This window comes from Corvus cornix, chromosome 1 (assembly GCF_000738735.6).
Source record: "Corvus cornix cornix isolate S_Up_H32 chromosome 1, ASM73873v5, whole genome shotgun sequence".
Lineage (NCBI taxonomy): Eukaryota > Metazoa > Chordata > Aves > Passeriformes > Corvidae > Corvus > Corvus cornix.
This window is the reverse complement of record NC_046332.1, coordinates 22787976-22810822: the sequence shown is the minus strand read 5'-3', so window position 1 is coordinate 22810822 and position 22847 is coordinate 22787976. Positions and strand designations below refer to the sequence as shown.

At 46.4% G+C, this 22847-nt stretch overlaps 1 protein-coding gene across 1 annotated transcript in view; it reads right to left on the bottom strand.

Annotated features, from left to right (window-relative positions):
- The window catches only part of ARHGAP31 (Rho GTPase activating protein 31), a 60499-nt gene extending 38883 nt beyond the window's left edge, over positions 1–21616 (bottom strand). Inside the window, exon 1 of the mRNA XM_010395974.4 lies at positions 20674–21616. Coding sequence (XP_010394276.1) covers positions 20674–20773 — 100 coding nt within the window. The 5' untranslated portion in view covers positions 20774–21616. The remainder of the gene's footprint in view (positions 1–20673) is intronic.
- Positions 21617–22847: the final 1231 nt, after the last annotated feature.

Sequence of the window (22847 nt, the reverse complement as noted above, 5' to 3'; positions counted from 1 at the left end):
GTGTCACTTCTATGATTCTTTTCTTTTTTTTTCCTCTTGAAACGTTGTCTCATAACTGAATACCACAATAATAGCAAGACACTACTAAGGGGTCATCTGGGGAGAAACTGCAATATTTCTGATCATTTCAGGGAAGGGAGGTTGGGAGCAGGGGGGTGAGGAGAGGCCTGAACTCCCTGAAAAAGATGCCCTGACTGTTTACATATCAGTTACACCAAACTTCTTGCATTCCTTGTCTACTTACTTCCTCCATCTCCTCAGCTACTCATTGTTTTCTTTTTTTAACCTTTCATTTTGATTTCACAGCGCACTCAGTTTTCAGCATAATTTTCTTCCCCTGGAATTCAGACTCAAGCCCCACCTTTGGGACCTGGACAGAGGTTTAAAATCCCTCCCCAGCAAAAAGGCACTTGGATCTGGCATTTACAATTCAGCCCCATATCTTCTAACTGCAGCTCTCAACTGCATCAAATTCTTTTGTTCCTAGCGTTTGTTCCCAGCTTTTGTTCCCTTCTCTGTTCCCTTGAAATGTCAGCAAACATGATGGCTTTGTTGATGCCGTCAGGGTGGTCTGACCGCTTCCCACGCTGGGCATGCGGATTGGGCAGCCGTGGAGCAGTCAGCAGTTCACTGGGTGTCTCCTCTAGGATGTTGTTGTTCCTCACACCAAGGCAGTGGCCTGAAGCAGCAACATTGCCATGAAATCAACAGAAAACAAATCCACCTCCAGCTGCCCTGGCTCACACAAGGACACGCAGGCTATTCCAAACCAGCAGCTGCCGATGCTGCCAGGCAGACAGGAAAACCATGCTGGGGCCTCAGGGCTCTCCTTGGATATTGGGATGGTTATCCACCCCTTCAGACACATTCCCTGCTTTGTCTGGAGGAAGGCTTCAGATATATGCATTACTGCTGCCTCCTGAGCCAACAGACTGCAGGGCTGTCAGAGCTCAGATCTCTTGACTGTTCTAACTCTGCTGACTTCCATGTGGAAATGGTTTCTCTCAAGTCCAAGTGTATGTGTGTCAGGGTAGGGATGGGGTGGACAGGCATATCCTGCCCCAGAGACCTCCTCAGATGCCCTCAGGACTGCTCTGAGATGACCTGGGACCCTCCTGACCCATGTTGTTCCCAGTAAGATTGCAGGAGAGTCTGTGCCAAGCCCAGCAGGCTCTGCCTGACCTCTGGGAACTACCCATAAAATGTGTCTGCCTGCTGCCACAACATCCCAGGGCAGAGTTCTTGGGAGGAATGGGGAAAATCAGCTGAGTCAACTACCAACCTTGGGCCATATTTGTCTGCCCCACCACAGGAAACAGTTCTAGCCTGCACTGCCCAGTAAGGGTTGCCCTAGCATTGCTCCTCAGCCCACCTGAAGTGTTTGTACCAAGGGGGATATTCAAGGGCTTCAGGGCATTTGTCCTGCTCTCTCTCTCTCTGCTTTGCCTACCAATATTCTGCAAAATTTTGGTCATGGCCTCTCAGTTGTTCTGAAATTATGTGCTTGGTTTCAGCCTGAGAAGCCGGAGCAACGCTGCTCTATTGCACTTTCCTGGGAACCATTATGGTACGGATGTGATCCAATGTAGGAATGAGCTGAGGCTCTTCCTGCTCTCCGCTCTGCATCTCTCGGGTTCAATTAATCTTTTTCTATCACAATGCTTTTTCCCAATATTAATTAATTTTCTTCAATTACAGCAAAAAGGGAACCCGGCCAAAGAGGAATTTTGCTGCAAGTCTCACAAAAGATGATATTTGTCTGCAGCTTAGTTTCATTTAAGGAAGGTCATTCTGTGTCAAGCGCTCTCAAAACAGACAATGCCTTGTCTCCAGGTCTCCAAAACCTCCCATCCAGACACTGTCATCAAAGCTTTCAGCTTGAGTACTCCTCTGATCCATATCCAGCATCACCAAGAGTTTGTCAGCAATCTGAGAAGTGTTCTAGGCCAACACAACCTACTTCTCTTGGAGCTCACGGCACCACTGTCTTCAATGTCAACTACAGCAGATTACAACAGTCTACCTACTGTTGACAAATCCACCTAAAATTTGGTTCTTTTTTTCATTCTTGGCAGCAGTTGAGTGCTGGTGCATTCCTTGGACTTCCCTGGAATTAATTCATGGCTCACTCTGGTAGTAACAGGGAAAGTGCGGATGTTGCAGAAACACTTTGTCACAAGAGAGATTTGCAAATACCCCCACCACGCAGAAGTTGCTTTTGATCTGCTGTTTCACTAACCCAAATCATAAGCCCCTTTATGGCTGGGAATACTTTCTGTATATTCAGAGCTGAAGTACTTCCATACCAGCTGGCTGCAGTAACCCAGATTTATACTACTGTCACTGAGGTCAGAGGCTGGCCCGATTCCATGCAGGCTGTGCTTCAGGAGGAGATCAGTGGTAAAAGGCAGTATGCTGAAATGGAGGCAAGGGGTCAGAGGGCTGCAAGGTGCTGGAAAAACCTTTCAGTGCCACAGTAACAAAATGAAGACACTTTTTTTCTGACAGCATGAAAATCCCTTAAACTGCTTGTGTCCCATGGCGAGACTCTGTTATGGAGTGTTTGAAAGGACACATGGAGTGGCAAGAGGCCCATGATAGGGAAGGCTTGTGGCACAATGTACAGACAAGGGGTATGTTCCTAACTGGATATTTGGTGTCCCCAACAGCCCTGCTCCATCCAACTTTGCCACACTGCTCTGCATATCCCCTTCTACTCCATAGCTTCTGGCCCACCCGAGCAGCAGATGAAAGGAGTTGCAAGGAGACACATCAGTACAAATCCATGAAGTGCAGATACAGCTGCCAAGGTCTAAAGCCCAGTGCCCTGGTCCCCTGGGCACAGATGGCCCCATGTAGAGACTGGTTTCACATGCAGCATTCAGGTCATCCCAGTTTCTAAGATGGCTCTGGGCACACATGGGAGACAGTTGTATGAATCCTACACATAATGCACTTCCCTTGATCTGAAATGCTGGGCATGATGGCATGGTTCAGCTGCATAGCCTGGTTCACAGACCAGTTGGTTTTGCAGTATGCAAGCAGATGTTTGGATAGGAATGGAAGGGGAGATGGCAAAGTGAGTGAGAGTCACAGTCAGGTGTACACAGGCAAGCTAGTCCTGCGCAGAGAAAACTAAGGAAAAGTTGCAAAAGATAGTGGTGTTGTCAGGAAATCCAGTTCTGAATCTGGCTTGCCTCACCCTGACCTGAGACTCCTTTATAAATTGCATCAGGAAGGCAGCACTGGCCAACAGAACACAACAGCTAATCATAAAATGTGAAGAATATCTATTATGTGCTCAGCTAGTGACATTTCAAAGCCTATAATTTTTTGCATCTGTAGTCTCCTGGCCTGTAGTATTTATTCTCCTTTCCCTTGGAGCCAAGCTAGAGACAGACTCAGATAAAAATCCTGCAGCTGAACATCCTGTATTTCAGGGAAATTGAAGTCAGGCGTCTGTACTTCAAATTCACCCCTGATCAGAGCAATCTAAGAATAAGTTCAAAATGAACAGGACATCAGACAGGCATCTTAATCTCCAGCTTTGGCCAAGACACAGCAAAGGCCAGTGTGAGAGCACAGAGTGTAATCCAAGCAGGCTTCTGAGATACGCAAAACTCAAGTGCAACCCAAGTCAACTTTGTGGGCCTATGGACCTTTGCAGACAACAGGCACAAGGTCTATTTCTTCTGACTTCAGGTTTTGTTGGGGAAATTTCTTAACTTCAATTTGGTAGCATGTGGGTAACCTCGGTCCTCTCTTACACAAAAGCCTGGGCAGTCCTGATAGGAACATTTACAGAGGGTTTGAAAAAAAAACATTGGAAAAATACAAATTCAGGAAACAGGAATGTTACAACCTTGCTAGCACAAAGGCAAAAGCCATTGTGTGCACACAAATTTAGAAGCACCAATGGCAAAAAACTTTGAAGGAAAACAGCAGTGATTTTTATTATTGCCTTATATGAGTTCAGAATGTTGCAAAGTTAAACAAAGCAACTATAAAGCTGGGTATTTAAAAATACCTAATGTTTCATAGTCTTTTTTGAGATTACTCAGGTATCCAAACATCTGGGGACTGCAACATACATCAGGAAACACAGACAGATGAGACACATCAAGACAGGAAGGTTTAGGGCTGCCATTGGATAGACAAGGAACAGCAGGAGATCCCTGCAGCTTCTTTCGGGTCAGAAATGTTAGTTCTACATGAATGTGTACACTAAACAAAAAGAGGAAGAAAAAGAGAGAGCTCAAAAAGGTTTTTGCAAGTCTCCTGCTGTTCTGCGTCTTTCTCACTTTGCTCTGATCTCTCTGTACATGTCACTGGCTGGCAGGATGACTGCTTCCTGATTCATGATTTCATATCTAATTCTTCCTATATAAAAGGAATGTAAAGGAAATTATTACAAATGGTTTGGCCACACTGCATCAAGTCACTGGAAACTATTTCTTTATCCCTGACGTTTTCTTTTTCTTTTTCCCTCCTTTTTTTTTTTTTTCCTCCTTTAAGAGAAAAGTTAGATGCTTTCCTAAACACTTTCCAGACTTGAGCTATTCACAGATTGCATGTGGAAGGCAAACACAGCCCAGGCCTGGAAGAAAGACTCTCTCATGCTAGTCACCCCAGTAGCTTGGGGCATTGCAGGCGGTGTCCTCAGCAGCGTTTCCTTTCAGAGAGCTGTGGCTGCATGAAAATGCTTTGGGTGTAGCAATCCTGTGCTCATCCCACAGGCACTTCATGAAAGAGGCAACTGTTCCATGTTGGGAATTCAGAGAAACCTCTGGCCAGCAGTGGCTGCGGGAGGCACCCTGATTAAAGCCCCATTGTTTTGCCCACTCCAGCTAAACTGCTCCCTGATGAAGCCCCCGTCTGTCCAGTGGTTTGGGGAGAAGCAAATAAGTAAATAAAGTCGTTGCTGGGAATAACGAAGACTGGAGGAAGCAAGAAAGAGGAAGCAACCAAAGAAAAAATCTTTTAATGCAATACATTTCTCAAAGGCATATATCCAGGAATTGGGTTTCTGGACTGTGTTTCTTTTGTCTTTCTGACTCCTGGATCTTGCTGTACTAAGGGTTTTGAGACACTAACAAACACTCTGCAAACACAAGAAGGGGTGTTGCAGGAAAAGGGTGTTGAGATCATACTTAATCAAACTTCCTTACATTTTGATAGCTACAGTACTGCTGTACAAGTCAGTCATCTCTTTGCCTTTGCAGCTCTCCACAGCCAACACAGCTGAGCCACACGCTTCAGGCCATGACCTGTATCCTGATTTTAGTACATGGCTGATGTGTTTCAGAGGCTCCAGGCTAACTTCATGTTCTTGCACAGGTGTGTCTCAAAGGGGTATGAACTGAATGATCTAAAAGCAGGACCTTGCTGGAGACTGTAAAATCAGAGGAGTTTGGACTCATAGCACTGGCTTCCAAAGCAAAAGAAGCTGAAGCACCGCATCCTTCAGCAGGTGATGAAAATGAGCACATTCAAACGTGAGGTATTGAAAGCTTATCCAAGCGAGGCAAAGCTTCTCTTGCTCACATCCATAGACTTTGGAACTAATCAGAGACTGAAGCTCCTTTTAACATCACTTAGGTGCCAAAAGGGGAATGAAAAAATGTAGTTAGCTGATGAAAAAAAATGCACCACTTGCAGTGTAGTAACTCAATGTCATCTCCTTGCACTTTATAAAACCAAGCTTGTTTCAAGGGCTGAAAGGAGTCTGAAATGATTGTTTTATCTCTTGCCCTGTCTCAGTTTTGGGTAAAAATCTGGAAGAGGAGTTTTGGATAACAAGAGCTGTCAACATTGTGAGCATATTCCTTTAGTCCTGTCTATCCTTCAGCTGTCTGTACCCAGAACAGTATCTCTTCCTCTGTTCTACCCCTACTAACAAAGCTGCCAGGATTTTGAATTTTGTTCCCACTTACAGCCCTCTCTCTTCTACCATTCATTAGCAGTCTCCATTTGTTCCAATACAGTCAGTTTTGCCCTCAGACTAGTTTTTCCAACCTTCACCTCCTCCCTTTCAAGCATATTGGAATTTCCTCACACGCTTTTCTCCATTCCACTTTTGCCCGTATTTCCCTTTCCCATCCATTTCCTCCAGTGTCCTTTTCCATTTCTCTGCCACACTTCTTTCCTCCCAGCTGTTTCTTTGGATGCATTATCATTAACTTCTATCCATAAATTAAGGCTGGGCCTGGTCCCAAAACCAGAATCAACTGAAGTTGCTGCAGGCAACTTGGAAGGGGCAGTCCTATCCACGAGCCAGTAATGAACCACGTCCCATGGCGTGCAAAGGGAAAGCTAGGTTATTGCATATTCTCCCTTCTAAATCAGAGACTATAAAATGAAGACTGAAGTCTTGCAGAAATCCTTTGTAGCATTTTTTTTTTTTGTGCTAGGTTTCCTTTTTTTTTTTTTTTTTTTTTTTGCAAGATTAGCAGAAGCATCCTGGCCAAGTTCCAGTCTAGGGTAATCTCTTCTGCTATTTCAGATACATGCTGCATTGTTTTTTCCATTTCCTAACACCAGAGGTTAGGTGGTAAATGGCTGTCATGTCCTCTTCAAAGCTAAATTGTCACGTATCAGGGCAGAAGCCTCACCAAGTCAGAACGAAGCACTCTGGGTACGTAATGCCACCCTGGTACTCCTCACACCTCCCTCGGAGGCTCTTGGTATGGAACCTGCTGAGACAGGCAAGCTGGGTGAGCCCGGTCTTTTCCTGCCCTCACTCTCAGCCAGCGTGAGCTCAGAGCTGCAAGAGCCCACATTTTTTCCTGGGTGATGAAAACACCTAAGACTCTTCCCATTTAATAACAACAATAATGGGAGCTTTGCATCAACAAGAAGATGATAGCAGCATCATTTAATCACTGAGGGAGGTAGGATGTGGAAAAAGAAGGCATGCCCTAAGGTCTCTCACTGAGCCAGGCAGTGGCAGGAGCAGAGCCTGCCACCTCCTTCATGCAATTCAAACTCCAGTCTGAGCAATTCAGCCTTCACTGGTGCACAAGCACTAGAATGCAAAGGGAAAAGCAAAAGGTTTGCTTTGAAGCTGCTGACATCCCCAGCAGGTCACCAAACCAGAGGCGGGATACAGGTAGCCAAGCCGAGGCTGCAAAATCTCACTCCACACATGAACATTCACGTTCCCTTGTAGCCACCAGCACTGCCTCAGCATGGGGCACGGAGTGGACAGCACTGCCTAGGGCACACGCAGAGCTCTTCCCAATATTTCAGGCAACTGTGCTGCTGATAGCTCACGAAAGCACGCAGCCAAAACTGCTGACACGTGTCAAATTCCCCCAGCAGCGTTACTGGCCCAGCCAAGGGAGTTTGAGGAGCCATCTGGCCAGGGACATGGAGCCCACGTGTCAGGGAGTGGCCTCTTGCTCCCAGGGCTGGCATAATTGGACATTGTTCAGCCTCTGAATCGCGGCTCTGTTGGGCTGTGGGCTTGTCTCGTAGGGACGAGCTAATTACCATGCAAACTGCTGAGGGGAGAAGGGGGTCAGGGATGGTCCTCACCCCTTCTTCTGCCCCATAACAAACAGGAGGGTTTTGTGCCACCACAACGCCCCGAAGCAGAGAGGGGAGAATGCTTGGGCAAGAGGAGGTGAAGGGAGAAGCCTCCTGAACGCTTCCATTCAAACACAAACATGGGACGCCATGTCAAACCCAGGAGCAGATTTTCCTGTCATACGTGGGATTTTGTTTGCAGCTCCCTGGGAACCAGCAAGCAGCCCACAAAGCTGCCCAGAGATCTCAACAGCCCAGGGTGCCGTGCTTGCTGCCTTCCCTTCCTTGTCCCACATCAGCCAACGTCCTGTTTTTCACCACCACAGCCCAGCCAAAGAGCTGAAAGTACAGCAGAGACAAGGCTGCATTGAACGTCCCAACCTCCACCCTGCCACCACCATGAGGTAAAGTCAGCAGCACTATTGCTGCCAGCCACTTTTCAAGGAGGCAGGACTGGGGAAAGGGATAGAAATAAGGCACATTACAAGCTAAAATATCTTTCCTTAAGCACAAGAATTGATGTCAGGTGCACCTGCAGTGCTCCTTGAATCACAACTATTCAAAATCTTTTCATACCCTGCAAACACATTCTGTCAAGAGGCAGCAACACATTTTTCTAATTTTTCCCATTCTCCTAAAGAAAACATGCGTGTGTCTTTCCTCTTTTTCTACCAAAGCTCAATTAGATTTGCTTCATAGGTATATAATATTGCAAAGAAAAGCCTTGCTGTCACCCTTTGTCCACCTGCTAAATCCTTCCACCATCCCGCAGTGAGTTCAAATCTGTAGTAAGAGATACATGAAAAATCCCAAGTAGGGAACCATCATTAGGGCAGGGATAAGCCTCTAAAGCCCTCAGGATCCAGAGCTGCAGTTCACGTCTGTTTAATGCCCAAGAGCTAACATCAATAATTTAATGAGTGCCTTACATCCTGAAATATTTCACAAATGGCAAAAACAAGACTCACTCCACCCACCTCTAGGCTGGGAGGTGGCAGCTGTTGAGCCAGGCAGAGCAACACTGCGTGACAGTTTAGGACACTGGATAAAAAAACAAATCCTAGCTCCAGCAGAAATTGCTTCTGCGAAGGAAAAGACACAGCACAGCATGTGCTGTAAAAAGTAAAAGAGACACTATCCCCTAGGAAAGAAAAAGATAAACCAGGGATTTTTTTAAAGTATCGGGGTCCTTGTTTTACCATGTGCCTAAATGGCAGTATTTCCCCCAATGATGCCAAGACAGCAACTTGACTGAGCTGATACTACACTTGCCATCTTCTGAATCACCCACCCCATTCCTGTAGCAGATTTTTTTGGGCCATTCCCATGCAAGCACTAACAAGACATAAACCTGCTTAGGGTGTAATTGCTGCAAGTGTGGCTTAAAGCTGAATGGCAGCACCCTTACTGAGCTGCCATGCTGAGGGGCCTAAATAGTAGCCTGCTAATCTTCTCAAATCTCATTATTGCAGCAGAGTGACAGATGGGTATTTTAGCAGGCTAGAAATGAGGACTAATTAGGACTCCTAGCCCTCCTTTGTGTTTGTCACATCAGTTCCTCTCCGCCTCAAGCATGTTTGTGAGCAGTGATGGAGGGCTGCCTCTACCACCATGTTCTGCCTGCCACCCCGAGGGGGACAGCAGGCACGGGGTCACCTGCGCCCACCTGGTCTACAGACAGGGCTGCAGGGGATTCCACTCCTCATCTAGGTTCTGGCAAGTCTGGAGGGTGAGCCCAAACTGAAGTTACTGGGATATGGAACTGAATTTCCTGACTCGGCCCCCATTTGTGGCTTTACACAGCGAGCCTTAGGCAGCAGGATGTAAACCACTATCGAGCCAGGAGGGAAGAATGATGGACTCAATGGATCAAGACCAGCTCTTCTCATTTACTGCTCCTAAGCCTGCCTTAGGCACAGAGCTTGATGTATTGACTTTGGCAACATATGCATACTGCCAACCTGGCAATAAAGTTATCGAAATGGAGGGAGACGGGGAGAGGAGGACAGGGGGAGGCAAAAAAAAAAAAAAACAACTAAGTAGGGGGAACTGAAAACACTTAAGAGAAGGGAGAATTCTCCACGCCCCCTCTGTACCCCTGAGCCATCACCTCAGGCCAAACCCCACGCTCTTCTTAGAGATTCCAGGATATTTGTCTTAACTTTTTTTTTGCTGCATTCCTCCTTGTTGTACTTCTGGTTTCCAGTTGGGACTGGAATGGAGAGAACAGGATTATAGAAGCAAGTCTGTTGCTCTATTTTTCTGGCTTGATTAGAAGCAGAAGATGCAATAAATCTCACAAGAGAGTTTGTTCTCATTTAGCCTCTCGTGTATCTGAAATTACCTGACCAGAGCAAGGGTAAGGAAAATACACTACCAAGTGGAGCACACTGAGAAGATAAAAACAGAAAGAGCAAACTGGTGAAGCTGTTTCCCTCTCTGATTTTGCACAAGGAAAGAAAACAATTCAGTCCCACTGACAGCTTATTTATTTCACACAAATTGCAGCACAGATGCAAGGGCTCCAGAAGGAGGCTCACCCTGCCTGATCACACCTCTGAACCTCCCGAGGTGTGACTGCCACCACTAGCAGCGGCACCACAATGAGAGAGGAATAGAAAAACCAGCACTAGTTGCACATGGAGCAAAGGGTTTTCCACATGCTGGTGGCCCTGTTGTGCTGCCAAGCTGCTTGTCTGCAACAGGACTGACAGTCACGTTCACTGCCGAGATGGTAAATGCAGAACGCCGATGATACCAAAATATCCCAACTGAAATATTCAGCTGCAGATAAACACACACACACACACACACCCTTTCTCCCAGTGTTCTGTCTGCTAAATCAGCATTTTTTGATGAGCCAGTGAATATAGATGGTGAGTTCAGGCACAGACCCAGCCTGGATTCTCAGCCTTGCATCCTACGTGTATAGAAATCTGTGAGTGTGTTCAGCATCTTTCAGGTAAAAAGGCAGTACCAATGCTGCTGTATTTAGTGAAATCCAGCAATGGTATCCTTTAAATGAAGTTTGTATTGGAGACCTGGTCAGTCTAATGCTCTTCAGAAAATAAGTTACACAACTTAGTTACATCAGGAATGTCTCCTGGCCGTTTGGATGTTCAATCCCTATTTTAGAGATGGAGGTATATCTCCTCTAACAATTTCCTCATGTGACAGTATTTAATGACATTACAAAACAAAATACGTGCACATTCCCAGATTGGAGAGAGCAAAGAAAGGGCATGAGATTTAAAGAGAGTTTTGTGTTTGGTTTGGGGTTTATTTTGTGTTCTTCCTTTAATTTTTCTGTGCTTTATAGAACTAAACAAAGCCTCCTGTTCCAGATGATAAATCTCCACGCTGCTTCTGGCCCCAGAGAGCACAGGAGATAATAGCATTTCCAAAGGCATTTAGTTAGCTGAGCCCTGAGTGTAGAAGAGGGCAGTGAGGAGCTGGAGATAAATTGCTGTGAACCCAAGTCAGCTGCTCAGGGCATATTTCTAAGAGCAGCAGACACAGCTGAGAATCCTGCAAAGGGATGCACGTTTCCCCTCCCCTTGCTGGATCCCTGTGCTGGAGAAGTACATGTAACACAGCTTCTGCTCCCCTTGTTCCCAGTGTTTCTGCTCTCCCTTGTTGCCATAGAGGCTGGTATCTGGGACTCAAAATGTGATGCTCCACTGGTGAGAGTGGGTGGAGAAAAAGCAAGATTTGTATTATTAATAATTTCCCCATGGTATCCATTTTGGCAGCAAAGTTTCTCACTCTCCAGTCTGCTGGACATGCTTTGGCAGAAAGGACCTTGGCCTCAATGCCCTGGTTCTGTGCACCATGGCTTTGGGGGAGGAGAGAGGAGCTCTTAAAAACACCACCTGAGAAAGGTGTGCTGCTTCAAAGCATCTTCTGTAGACTTTCTATTAAGCCAAGGCTCTGCACAACTTTCAGAAGATACAGCATAGCAGTGTATTATATAAATTAATTTATTTGAGCTGACTGGCAGCAAAACTTTAGAAACCATTAAAGAAGTGGGGCTCTTTATGAAAAGACAATTCATTTTGAGCATTAACAAGGGCAGAAAGAGCACTAACCAAGGCAGAAAGGATCCTTTACAATGTCCTGATTGCACATTAGTTATTGATTGTATTGCCAGCCAAAACTGGAATACCAAGGAAAATCTCTGATAGTAACTGTATAGATTACTAAGAACATCAGAAGAGTTAGGAGGTGAGCTGCCAGCAGGTTGAGGGAGATGAACCTTCCCCTCTACTCAGCACTGATGAGCCCACAGCTGGAGTCCTGTGCCCAGCTCTGGGCTCCACAGTACAAGAAGGACTTACTGGAGCAAGTTCAGCTCAGGGTCAAAGAGATGATTAAGGGACTGGAGCATCTCTCCTATGAGGAGAGGCCAGGATTGTTCAGCCTATATAAGAGAAGGATCAGAAAGGATCTATCATTGTGAATGAAGACCTGCTGGGAGGGAATGAAGAAAATGGAGCCAGCCTTTTCCCAGTTGTGCCTACTGACAGTACAAGATACATAAATTAAAAACCATGAGACTCCATCTGAACTCAATACTTCTTTACTTTGATGGTAATCTGAGGCTGGATCAGTTTGCTCACAGAGGTTGTGGAGCCTTCATCTGTGGAGGTATTCAAAATTCAACTGGACACAGTCCTGGGCAACTGCAGTGCTCAAGCTGACCCTGCTTGAGCAGAGGGTTTGGTCTACTTAATCTCAAGAAGTCCCCGCTCATCTCAGTAATTCTGTGATTCTGTAACATTTTCTGCTGCTGTTAAGGTAACTCTTCCTATATGGACATTAACTCACCTAAGTCAGCCAACCTGACATTGCCTGGAACTGGGTCTGTCACACAAGTCATCAGCTGCTGACACCAGCATGGAGGAAGGCTGGTCTGAACCTAGGCCAGGTGGCTGCTCCCAAATGGGAACGCGGCAACTGAGGTGGAAGAACTGAAGGCAACTGCAAAAAGCATGAGTTTTGTTCTGCCCCTTTTGGTGCAGTTAAAATTGAAAGGGCCTCTCCATGGGGGTGAAAATGGGGAATCTAATCCAGCTGCAGGGATGTGTTCAAGGCAGGGGGTGAAGCAAGAGGACTGGGACTTCCCTGTCCACTTATGTGCCAAAAGACTCATAGCCTTAGGGACTGAACTCCTTGCTCTCACTCACAGGGGTAGCGGTGATCTGGCACTTGAGTGAAGCTGAAGGTTAGTACTGGTGTCTATAACTTCATTATATGCAAAGGCCCCAGCATCTGATGAAAAGGTAGCTCTTAAGCCCATGGTTAAGTACTTTCACATCTGCAATCACACTGGTGCAGAAGATCAGAAAATCTGCTTGTGGTTTCAGATAAATGTAGAAAACAGAGTCTACATTATTGAATTAAGTATGAAAGTTAATAATACGGTCAGCACAATTGCACAATGTAATTTCATTTAACACTAAATTCAATTTATGTTACACTGTTCTCAATCTGTGTCCATTGTAAACATACAGCAGATTTCTTTTTTTTTTTTTTTTTTTTTTTGGTTGACAATGCAAAACACATTAACTGAAGTTATCAGCAGAGAAGCTGAAGGCTCTGGCATACGAACAAAGGACAGCTGGGGCTTGAGGCTGTGGGAATGTATGAGAAGGAGCCACTAGTAGGCAGCCCTTGAAACAACCAGCAGTGCAGCCATTTAGCAGCCTTTGCATGGCAATAAGGTATCCGTAGGTTTCCATGTCAGAGTTCCAAGTGTATCTGGCACCCTGCTGGTGGTGTAGGACTGGAGGCAGATGCTGGTAGCTCTCCATCCTTTAATCACCCTCCAGAAAGAGATCCAGTCCAAGCCATGATGTGGGCAGTCAACCTGACAGCCACCCCAACCCTGGTCCTTCAGAGCAGGGCTGGTTATACCATTGCTGACAGGCTGTTTTCATTTCCCTTATTACCGTTAAAGGAGAAACACTGGAACATAAATTTTTGGCACAGCCCTGACTGCCAGCAAATGTTGCTGCTGTAGAACTGCGTCATATATGCAAAGCCCGAGTTACAGATGCAGGCTGTCTGAGCTCTCCAAACTAGAACCAGGCCTACACCAAAGCTTGGGACCCAAGCACCCCAGACCCTGGGGGTCTCCAAGACTTGTTCGTCACGTCTAGATCAGCCTGTGTGGTACATTCACCCTGTGCACTGCTGGTGTTTCATCCACTACAGCTGTTTCCCTGAACCCTTGAGAGCTGTGATACCACAAGCAGTGAAGTCCCTACTCCTTGGTTTCCAAGTTCAGATGAAATCAGCTGCTACCAACAAAGAAAAAACATTTCCTAAATCAAAATATGTGTCCTGATCTAGAATCTGCAGGCAAGATGCGATTCATGCTGTTTGCAGGGGGTGGGGGAGGAGACAGGATCAAAGTGGGGCTCAGTGCATGCAAACCACACGTCTGCCTCCTGCAGTGCTCAGTAAGGGAAATGTAAAGCAGGAGGCAACATGCAAGAGTTCTCTGCTAAATCACACAGTGCGAGCAATGGAAAGTCAATACAGAACAAGGAGCTGAGCTTGCAACATGAATGTTAAACAACAGTAACACTGTGCCACAGAAACACAAAGATCCAGGTCCCAGGAACCAGAAACAGATTGAGGAAGTAACACAAACATCAGCCAAAACAAGAAGGAACAGCAAAGTAACAGAAGCAAACAGATGGCTTCTGTTCCCGTTGTTCCCAGTGTCTTTTTGCTCTCACTTGTTGCCATAGAGGCTGGTATCTGGGTCTCAAAATGTGATGCTCCACTTGTGAGAGAGGGTGGAGAAAATGCAAGAATTTACATTATTAATAATTTCCTCCGCAGTATCCATTCTGGCAGCAAAGTTTCTCCTCTCTTGTCCACTGGACATGCTTTGGCAGACACTGAAAAGCCAAGGAGCTGTCTTCCCCTCAAAGCCCAGCCTAGTTCCTCCACCTGCCAACACATGTACTCAGCTCTCAGCGCTCTGCTGTCACAGCTCTCCTTCACTGTACAATAATACAGTAATCCCACTTCTTTTCCCCCAAAACTCCCGAGTTCAACTGTCCCTTTTGCTCCTGTCACAAGGATGAGGGGATGCAGCCTTAAATATCCACACAGCCTACATGACTAGAGCCAGGAGCAGACCCCACAGAGTGCAGGCCATGTGGCTTCCCAGCACACGAGCAGTGTGAAAATGTAGATCAGACCCCAGCAGCACATCACACACACACAAAAAAGAAGACTAAAGCATTTCTGAGCCAGCCCAAGAAGCTGTTCTTGTCCTGTTCTCCTCCCACCCCCTGCCACTTCCTTCCTTGAATGGAGACAAGTGTTTGCATAGCCACATAGTGAGGTAGGTCAGGAAAGAGATCTAGATTGAAAGCAATTTGGCTCCATAAAAAGGTTTCTTTTCAGCTTGATCAGTTCTTGAGACAGAAATCCCCAGTGCCACAGTTTCTAATTTTGAGAGCGGGATGAATACAGCTCTTCATTCTTTTGCAGCAGATTAAATGAGCGTGTGGCATTTTCATTTTTCCAAGGGGACTTTAAAAAAAAAAAAAAGCCTCGTCTTTTTCCTCCACTTTGCGTTTAATGATCCTTCAGCAGTTTTCCCAGGACTTCCTGCGTGCATCACTAACCAAAAGCACCCAAAAGCATACCCAAAAGTATGGCCATGCCTTCATTTTGAAACATCACTACAGAAAGGCAGCATTAAAAAACGTCCTAATGACCTCAAATGCAGCCTTGTGTGGCACACGCTTACTTGTGCTATGGACTTGCATGCACCCCCATGCTCATCCCGGCATGCTCTTATCCCAAAACACATCCAAGGGTGACAAAGGAAAGCCACAGGGCCCAGAAAAGCTGCTTCACATCTGTGCAGCAGGTTTAATGATTGGCTCCAAAGGGAGTCTGTTCTTGAAGAAAGATACTTTTTTCCTGAGTGACAGGCCACCTTATCTGTTCACGTATGGACAAGGCAGCTTCACAGTGAAACACACGATGACAAAATCAGGCAGAAGACAGTGTGCTGAAGGGGCTGTACCAAACAGCCAAGCAGTATCCAAGTCCACCTCTCCTTTGTACACAGCAAATTACTGTTGAATTATTGTTACTGCTTTCCCTCAGAAATACTTGCCTATGCTATAGCAAAGGCTTTGCCTGCTGCAGCTCTCAGAAGCATTTAAGAACCTGCTTGTGGAGCCAGAGCTGGACAGAGCTACCACGTTTTTGAGACCACTAATGACAAATGAAAACTTTCCTTATTCTTTCATTCAAATGCAGTTGGGACAAGGCAGAAGCAGCCACTGCACAGCCACACAGCATAGAAGAGTGTCATATGGGCTAGCCGTGTGCTCCTTCCCCATACTACAACCAAGGGACTTCTAAGGGTTTCTGCACATGTCTCCCTGTGCTATGTTTGAAGACAACAGCTCCTCTTCTCTCCCCAGCCTCAGGGAGTGCTGCTGGCTGGCCTTGCTCTCTCTTGCAAGAAGGAGCCTCAAGTGGGGAGAACAAAGGGGTTGGTGGCTTCAAAACTTCTCAAATGAAGCAGCCCTTTTTCTAAAGCAAGTAACAAAGCCAATAAGCAGCATCAGATGAAGAGATAGAAAGTGTTTTGGGTGCTGCAGGCTCAGGATGACAGCCTTTGAGGGAGCTGTGGGGAGTGTGGGAGGGGGCTGAGGGGAAAAGCTGAGCTCATTGCATCCCAACCAGACAACATCAGGCAGGAAACAGATGTAGAAGAAACCACAGAGGGGTACAGCAACAGCAGAATTAACTCTCCAGCAAATAGGGGAATCTCAGACACACAGAGCTGACCTGCATCATAACAACAAGGCATCAAGTCTGAGACTTGGCTTTATACAGTCCTGGTAGCACCTCCCAGCCCAACATCGAGACACCAGCATACCAAACAAAGAAAGCAAACAATTCAGCCTTTTTCCAAATCCTACCTGGCTCTAAGCATGTGAAGCAAAGTTAGGTGCAGATCGGTAGCAGTTCCTATGCAAAAGACTGGACCATCTTTTACCATCACAATAGATGCTGTGTGCATTTCCATTTTAAAAAGTGGAAGTAGTACCTGGCTGTATACCTGAAATCCCTGTTTGAATCTCCCACAGTTAGAAGCACTGGGAATATTAAACTCCATTTTGATTTAGCTTCTCTCACTCAAACAGCTTTGACTCTTCCAACAGCCTGCTCTTACAACACTTCTGTGATATAACCAGAAGCAAGACTATTCTTTGTGACTGTTTTCTTAAGCAGTTCAGAGTGTCCTGCCCCAGCTAAAGATGGTGCACAAACTCGTGTCTTGACTTCTCTGCTGGCCCATCCATCACCAGAAAATTATACTGTTGTTATTACAGGAGCTGAGAGCCTGATGTGCAGCTTCCATTGACTTCAGCAGAGGCACCATGCGTTTTTCTCCTCTGGAAACCAAGCTGGTTATCAAGAGGCCAAAACGTGACTCTAATGTTAATCCTTCAGGACTATTATCTGTTAGCCCCACTGTGCTTGTACATTTCAATAAAGTTTGGCACAGTGAAATGTTTTAGTAGAGGGCATTAGTACTCACTTCCTTCTGCATGGATGCCTATCCATGTCCAAAGTCTGGGCATGGACACTGCTTTCTAGTGAAGCTTTTCTATTCCAAAAGATCACTTACCTTCAGTGTGGATTCAGTGCTAGCAGAGACACAGGAGGGACTACGTAAAATTAGACACCTTTTACTCATTGGTATTGCCAGCCATCATTCATTTATGTCTGATGTGACCTTGTCCTCTTACATGCTGCTATTTAAGCCATTATTTGATAATTTTAGTGAGGAGGAAGAGAAGTTTCCTTTTCCCCAAGTTTCTAGCCCTCTTACCAAAGAGAGACTTGAAAACATAACTGAGATGCACACTAAAGTTTCAGAAAACAGAAAGCAAACAGAGAACCCAAAGCACTGATTTTATGTCGTGGTTTTTGTGGCCTGAGTCATGATTTTAAATGCTTGTGTGCACTGACAGCAGTCTGCCCCCGTAAGGAGTGTGACCAGTGTCTGTGTAGAGACTGCCAGCAGGAAAAGGCCAAGTAGGGTCAAATGCAGTACTGACAGGAACTGACTTGAAACACAGTAAATTCAACACATCTGAGTTTCTAACTAGCCACCAGACAGCCACATCTGTCCATCACCACTGACCTGTGTCAGATCTGAAGAATCAACTTAGGGCTAAAGCCTTTGTATTAGATTTTTGGCTCCTGAGCTACTTCACTGTACCTGCTAAAGTCTTCCTCTTTGATCGTTTTTAAATACTTTGTAGTTCTGCTGCAGCTTTTATTGTATTATCATAAAGTTCTTTCTAACAGAGGCTTAGGTACATGTGTCTGGTAAGGGAGACAATGGGATCTTCAGCTGTCTCTGAAGAGAACCATAGCAAGTTACTAAAGAGTTAAATGAGAGGAGAGGAAATGCTGATACCTTTAGCAGAATATAATTCTCTCCACTGGAATTTGGCAACAACACAGGGACTAAGGTCCCTACAGAAAGCACAAGCTGCTCGTCAACAACCGCAAGCATGCAGGGACTCAAGTCGTGCCTCTCCTCTGCAAAGCATCGCACAAGTAGTGCAGCACCCCCTAACTGTAAAGGTCATGTACTAACCCAGAGGGGAAAATTCCAAACTGAATTGTCTACACCAGCCTTGGCCACCTCCTGTGCTCCCTTGGCCAGCACCAGCAAAGCAGGCCTCTGCCTCTCCTCGCCTGCGCACAACCAGTCACACACAACGGCACTGCAGGATGGAGTAAAGCAAACCTGAGCACGGAAAGCACAACCAGTATGACTCATGTCCTGCTGGGCCCACAGCATCTTCTTTTCCAGTTAACCCTTCTGGGTACATTTTAAAACCTGCTTTCAGAAAGGTCCACAACAAAATGTTTGCTGGACAGCAGCCAAAGTGCTCTCCTGCTCCTCATCACTCCCAGATACCCACCATGAACAGTCTTACAACTTCATTGCTTCCTAGGGAACAACCTGAGCATGCATCCCAGTTAAACACAAGTACTATGTAAGGCAGAGAGAAAGCTACAGCTTTATGTCCCTACAAAATTTGCTGCTTACAGGAGCACTGACTTGTCATCAGAAATAATTCTTAGCAGGACAATTCAACTCTCCCCAAATCAACCATCTCTCACACCCTAAATGCTCTTCTAATTTGGTATAGTTACAGGTGGCAAGTTTGTGATGTCCTGGTGACATCTGAACCTTCATTTTTTCCCAAGACATCACTTCAGCATTTTTGGTCATTCCTATTCATCCTGAGAGTCCTACTACCAACAAAATAAATATCTCTAATGCTTTAATTTCTTTCCCCCCTATCCTGATGAATCAAATTGTACCCATCTAACTTACATACTTACCAATAAACCTATAACAACTGAGTCTTTCGTTTCTAGATCCCACAGCACTGGGCAATGGGATGTGCTACTGAGCAAACAGTAGTACTGCATAAAGGAAAGGAACTTCCTATGCTCCCCCACTGCTCCTCAGCATGGAAAGATAAGTAGATTGGAACTGTGAACCATGCCACAAACGAGATTTGAGAAAATGTCCTTCCTTCTTGTTCTCAAAAAACTATTTTTAAAAAACTTTGGGGTTTTAGGTAATAGATTTTGCTCTTCTGGCCTAATTTCAACTGCAGTAACTATGGTTTTGCCTTTAAAATCCCCCTTGCTGCTTCAAAAGAATATACTGCCTGTGCCTGCCTTCCCTGTGTTTTTTTCCAGTGCTCCTGTAAACAGCTGTAAATAGTTCCTCCACCACAGATCTATGGTAGCACTGGACTGAATTTATCTATCTGCACCTCACACAGGCAAAGGGACATCAGCTCATTAAGTCCATTATTTTTTGCCATTTCAATTCAGTTGCTGTTAAGAGCTATATAAGTTAAAAGATACAGGACCTGCTACAGACAACCCACAATGCAACGGAATGGCTGGTTTTCCCCCATACCTAAGTAAATGCATATATATAACATTTTATCTCAGTGATACATTTACTGCCCTCTTCACTGTGCAATGGAAAGTACTCCTGCTATGTAGTCCATCCCTCTGCCACTGTGGTTCCACACTGCACTTCATCAGCCATGCTCATCAGCAAATGAAAGACCTGATTGTACAGTTCTCCCTGTACAAAGCTGACATTGCTGCTAGAAGTCTTTCTTTTTTTGCTTGAAATAACCTGACATCAGTAAAATTGGTTAATTCAAATTGGAACATAATGCTAAACCTGGATCATAATGCTAACATCAGGGATAACAGGCATGCATTTATTTTTCCCTCTTGCTAAACTGCAGGTCTTTCTGCTGGACAAACTCACAACCTCTTCTCTTGTCATCCAACCCACTTTAAGAAAAATCGTTCTCCTCCTTCCCTTATCAAGGACTGACCATTTCAAACTCATGACCCTCTTATTTCGTTGGAGTTACCTCTTGTCTGAGCTACTGTGTTCTCATTCAATACCTGGGAGCATGAAGGTCAAGGGGAGAAGGAATGAAAGACAACAGGCAGGGTGGTGAACATGTTAGCTCAGATGCCTCCTGCACCACACACCGTACTCCACCCCGTAACCTAGTCTCCCTCCTGTCTCCATCCAGCAGTCCAAGGACAACATGGGAACCGTACTGGAGTCCAGTTTCTCCCTACAGCCCTGCAAAATTCTAGTCTCATGGACTTAAGGTGGATTTTGAAATCATGGAGGTGGCAACACTGAGCACAGTTCAGATTTCCAAACCTGACTCCCAAAAAGCCTGCTACTCCCTCCCACAGCCAGGCAGATGGGAGAGGGCATCACAGCCAATGTCAGACTGTCTTTGTACACACTTAGGCAGCCCAAGAGCCCCAGCCCAGTCCTTTGCACACACACAGCATTATTCATGCAAGGGTCATGCAGATGCATCACCAAAGCAATCTTCCGATCGTTCATTCATTGTGAGTAATGGGGCAGTGACTCCACTTCCCAGGGATAAACCAGCTCCACGTTGTCTAACCCTTAGCTTTCGGAAAGGTCTGGTTTGCAGTTGTACCAGTAAGAACGGGGACACGCGCTTGGCTTTTCTGCAACCAGAGTGAGAATAAAGAAGCATTTACCATCCTGCCCAGAGCTCTCGAGATACTCCGTCAGGTCGCAGCCGAACGCGCTCGCGGCTCCCTTCCTCTTGAGTTTCTGTTTGGCTCCCTTGTTCTTCATGAGGTTAGTCCCAAAAGAGGTTCACCCCCCTCCTGCCTTGCCCCCCTCCCCCCGGCCTCACGCTGGGCGACAAAAATCTTGCTCTTCTCCTCAGACCACCGCCCGTGTCCCGCTCCCAGGGAGCAACATCGGGGGTCCCGTACAGCGTCCAGCCAGAGAAGTAAACATTAATCCCCACCAGATGTTGGGCTGCTCCTGTGGCAGAAGGTCAGGGCGAGAGGAGGCTCCACAGCCCGCAGCAGCAGCGATCATAGCCTGAGGCCAGAAGGGTTCTCATCAGAGGCAAGTGGGTGGTGGATGGGTGCCCGCATCAGAGCTGGCAAGTTGGGGGCAGGAGATGGTGAGGGGGACGTCGTTCCCTCAGCGCAGTCCCGGGACCCTCCACAGCCACCTTCTGGGTTTCGTCAGTCGCGCTGTCGCCACTTCCAGCAGAAAGCGTCCCAGTCTTGTCGTCCTCCTCTTGGCTTTCGGAGGAGACTGGAAGTTCAAACAGACTAATGAAAAGGGACTGGGGAAGAGTATGCACAAGGCTCCTCTTTGGCTCCCCCCCTTCCCCTCCTCCTGCCTTTGGACAGTTGGAGGAATAAGAAACCAGCTTCCTGTCCTGACTCCCGCTCACTGCCTCTCTCCTTTCCCCCGTTTTACAAATCCTAGGATTATCCAGCTCAAAAAAATGCTGAAAGGAAGTTAGCTGAGGAGGGGGGCGGAGGACGGTTTTTGGCAGTAAAATGCGTGTGTGTGTGTGCGTGTGTGTGCGTGTGTGTGTGTGCGAGCGAGAGGCTGAGGGAAGGCGGGGAGAGGAGTTGGGGAACAGGGATGGGGATCGGGGGAGGAAGAGGGAAAATTTGCCCTGACAGTCGACAGATAACGGGTTGCCTGGGAGGAAATCACTGCGGGGCGGCGCAGCCCGTGGCGCGGGCAGGCGCTTCCTGCTCTGCCAGCCCTCGGCTCGGCAAAGGCCCGGGGAGGGTCCGGCGAGGAGCAGAGAGACCGGGAGCCTCTCCAGTAAACCTCTGTTCGCCGAGTCCTTCGCTGCAAGGCGCCTTCCTGCCCCCAAACATGACTCTGTCACTTCGGGATCTGCCTTCCTATAGAGAGGTGCAGGCTGGAGCTGCTGAAGTGCAGGAAAGGGGCAGAGTTGGGAAACTGAAGAGAGGGGGAAGGAGGGAAACCTTCAGCTCCCTCCTCCCCGGCAAGCAGAAACAGATGCTGTCCGGGCATCTCAGTTCACATACTTTTGAGTCAGCTCCCAAAAAAGTCTCCCCCTGGCCAAAAAAGGGGTTTAGATAAGGAGCTGAAAGGACTCAGTACAGCAAGAAGGGAAATGGGACCAGGTCTGCCTTCAGGTCCTGAGCCTTGTCTGTGTCATCACCCCTTTCACCGCACAAACGCTTTCCTAGTGCAGTTTTCAATACACACACATGTTGGCTCATAAGAGCAGTTTCTTGCTCTTACTTCACATTTTTTTATCCCAGAAATTCATACTTCTTTACAGGGCTGGTTATGCCCATCAGCATACCCAGGGAGGCAAAATTAACTCTACCAAGGCTTCACTGACCCCCTCTCTCACTCTGTGCCAAATGTGGCTATATGGGTCTGGGTGGAAAAATGAACAAACAAAAGAAAATCAGGAAATTGCAGCTTTTCACCAAAAATCAGACCAAAGACAAGGAAAGTAGTTTTGGTTTGGAGGAAAACTGGCCAGGAAATAAGACAAAGGTCTCCTTTAACCCACCTGCCTCCAAAACCCTTGGCTCTGTACTCTCATGGGACAGAGGAACCCCTCTGCAAATTCACCACCTCACTCACTTGAGAGTAATATTTCAGAGAAATCAAACCTCTGTCTGAGATCTGACCACTGTCAAAATCAATTCAGGTCCTGTCTGTTGGTATGGTGACTTTTTTTTTCTTTAGCAGTGTTGGATGGCACCTCTTCACACATAAGAAAAAACATCAAGAGCCCTAGTGAAGGACCTTGCACAATTATAACTCCGACTGTGCAGTTTATCACTGCAATTATCATCATTATCCCCATTTTACAGCTTGATGCCTGGCGGGTTGAGGGGAAATGATA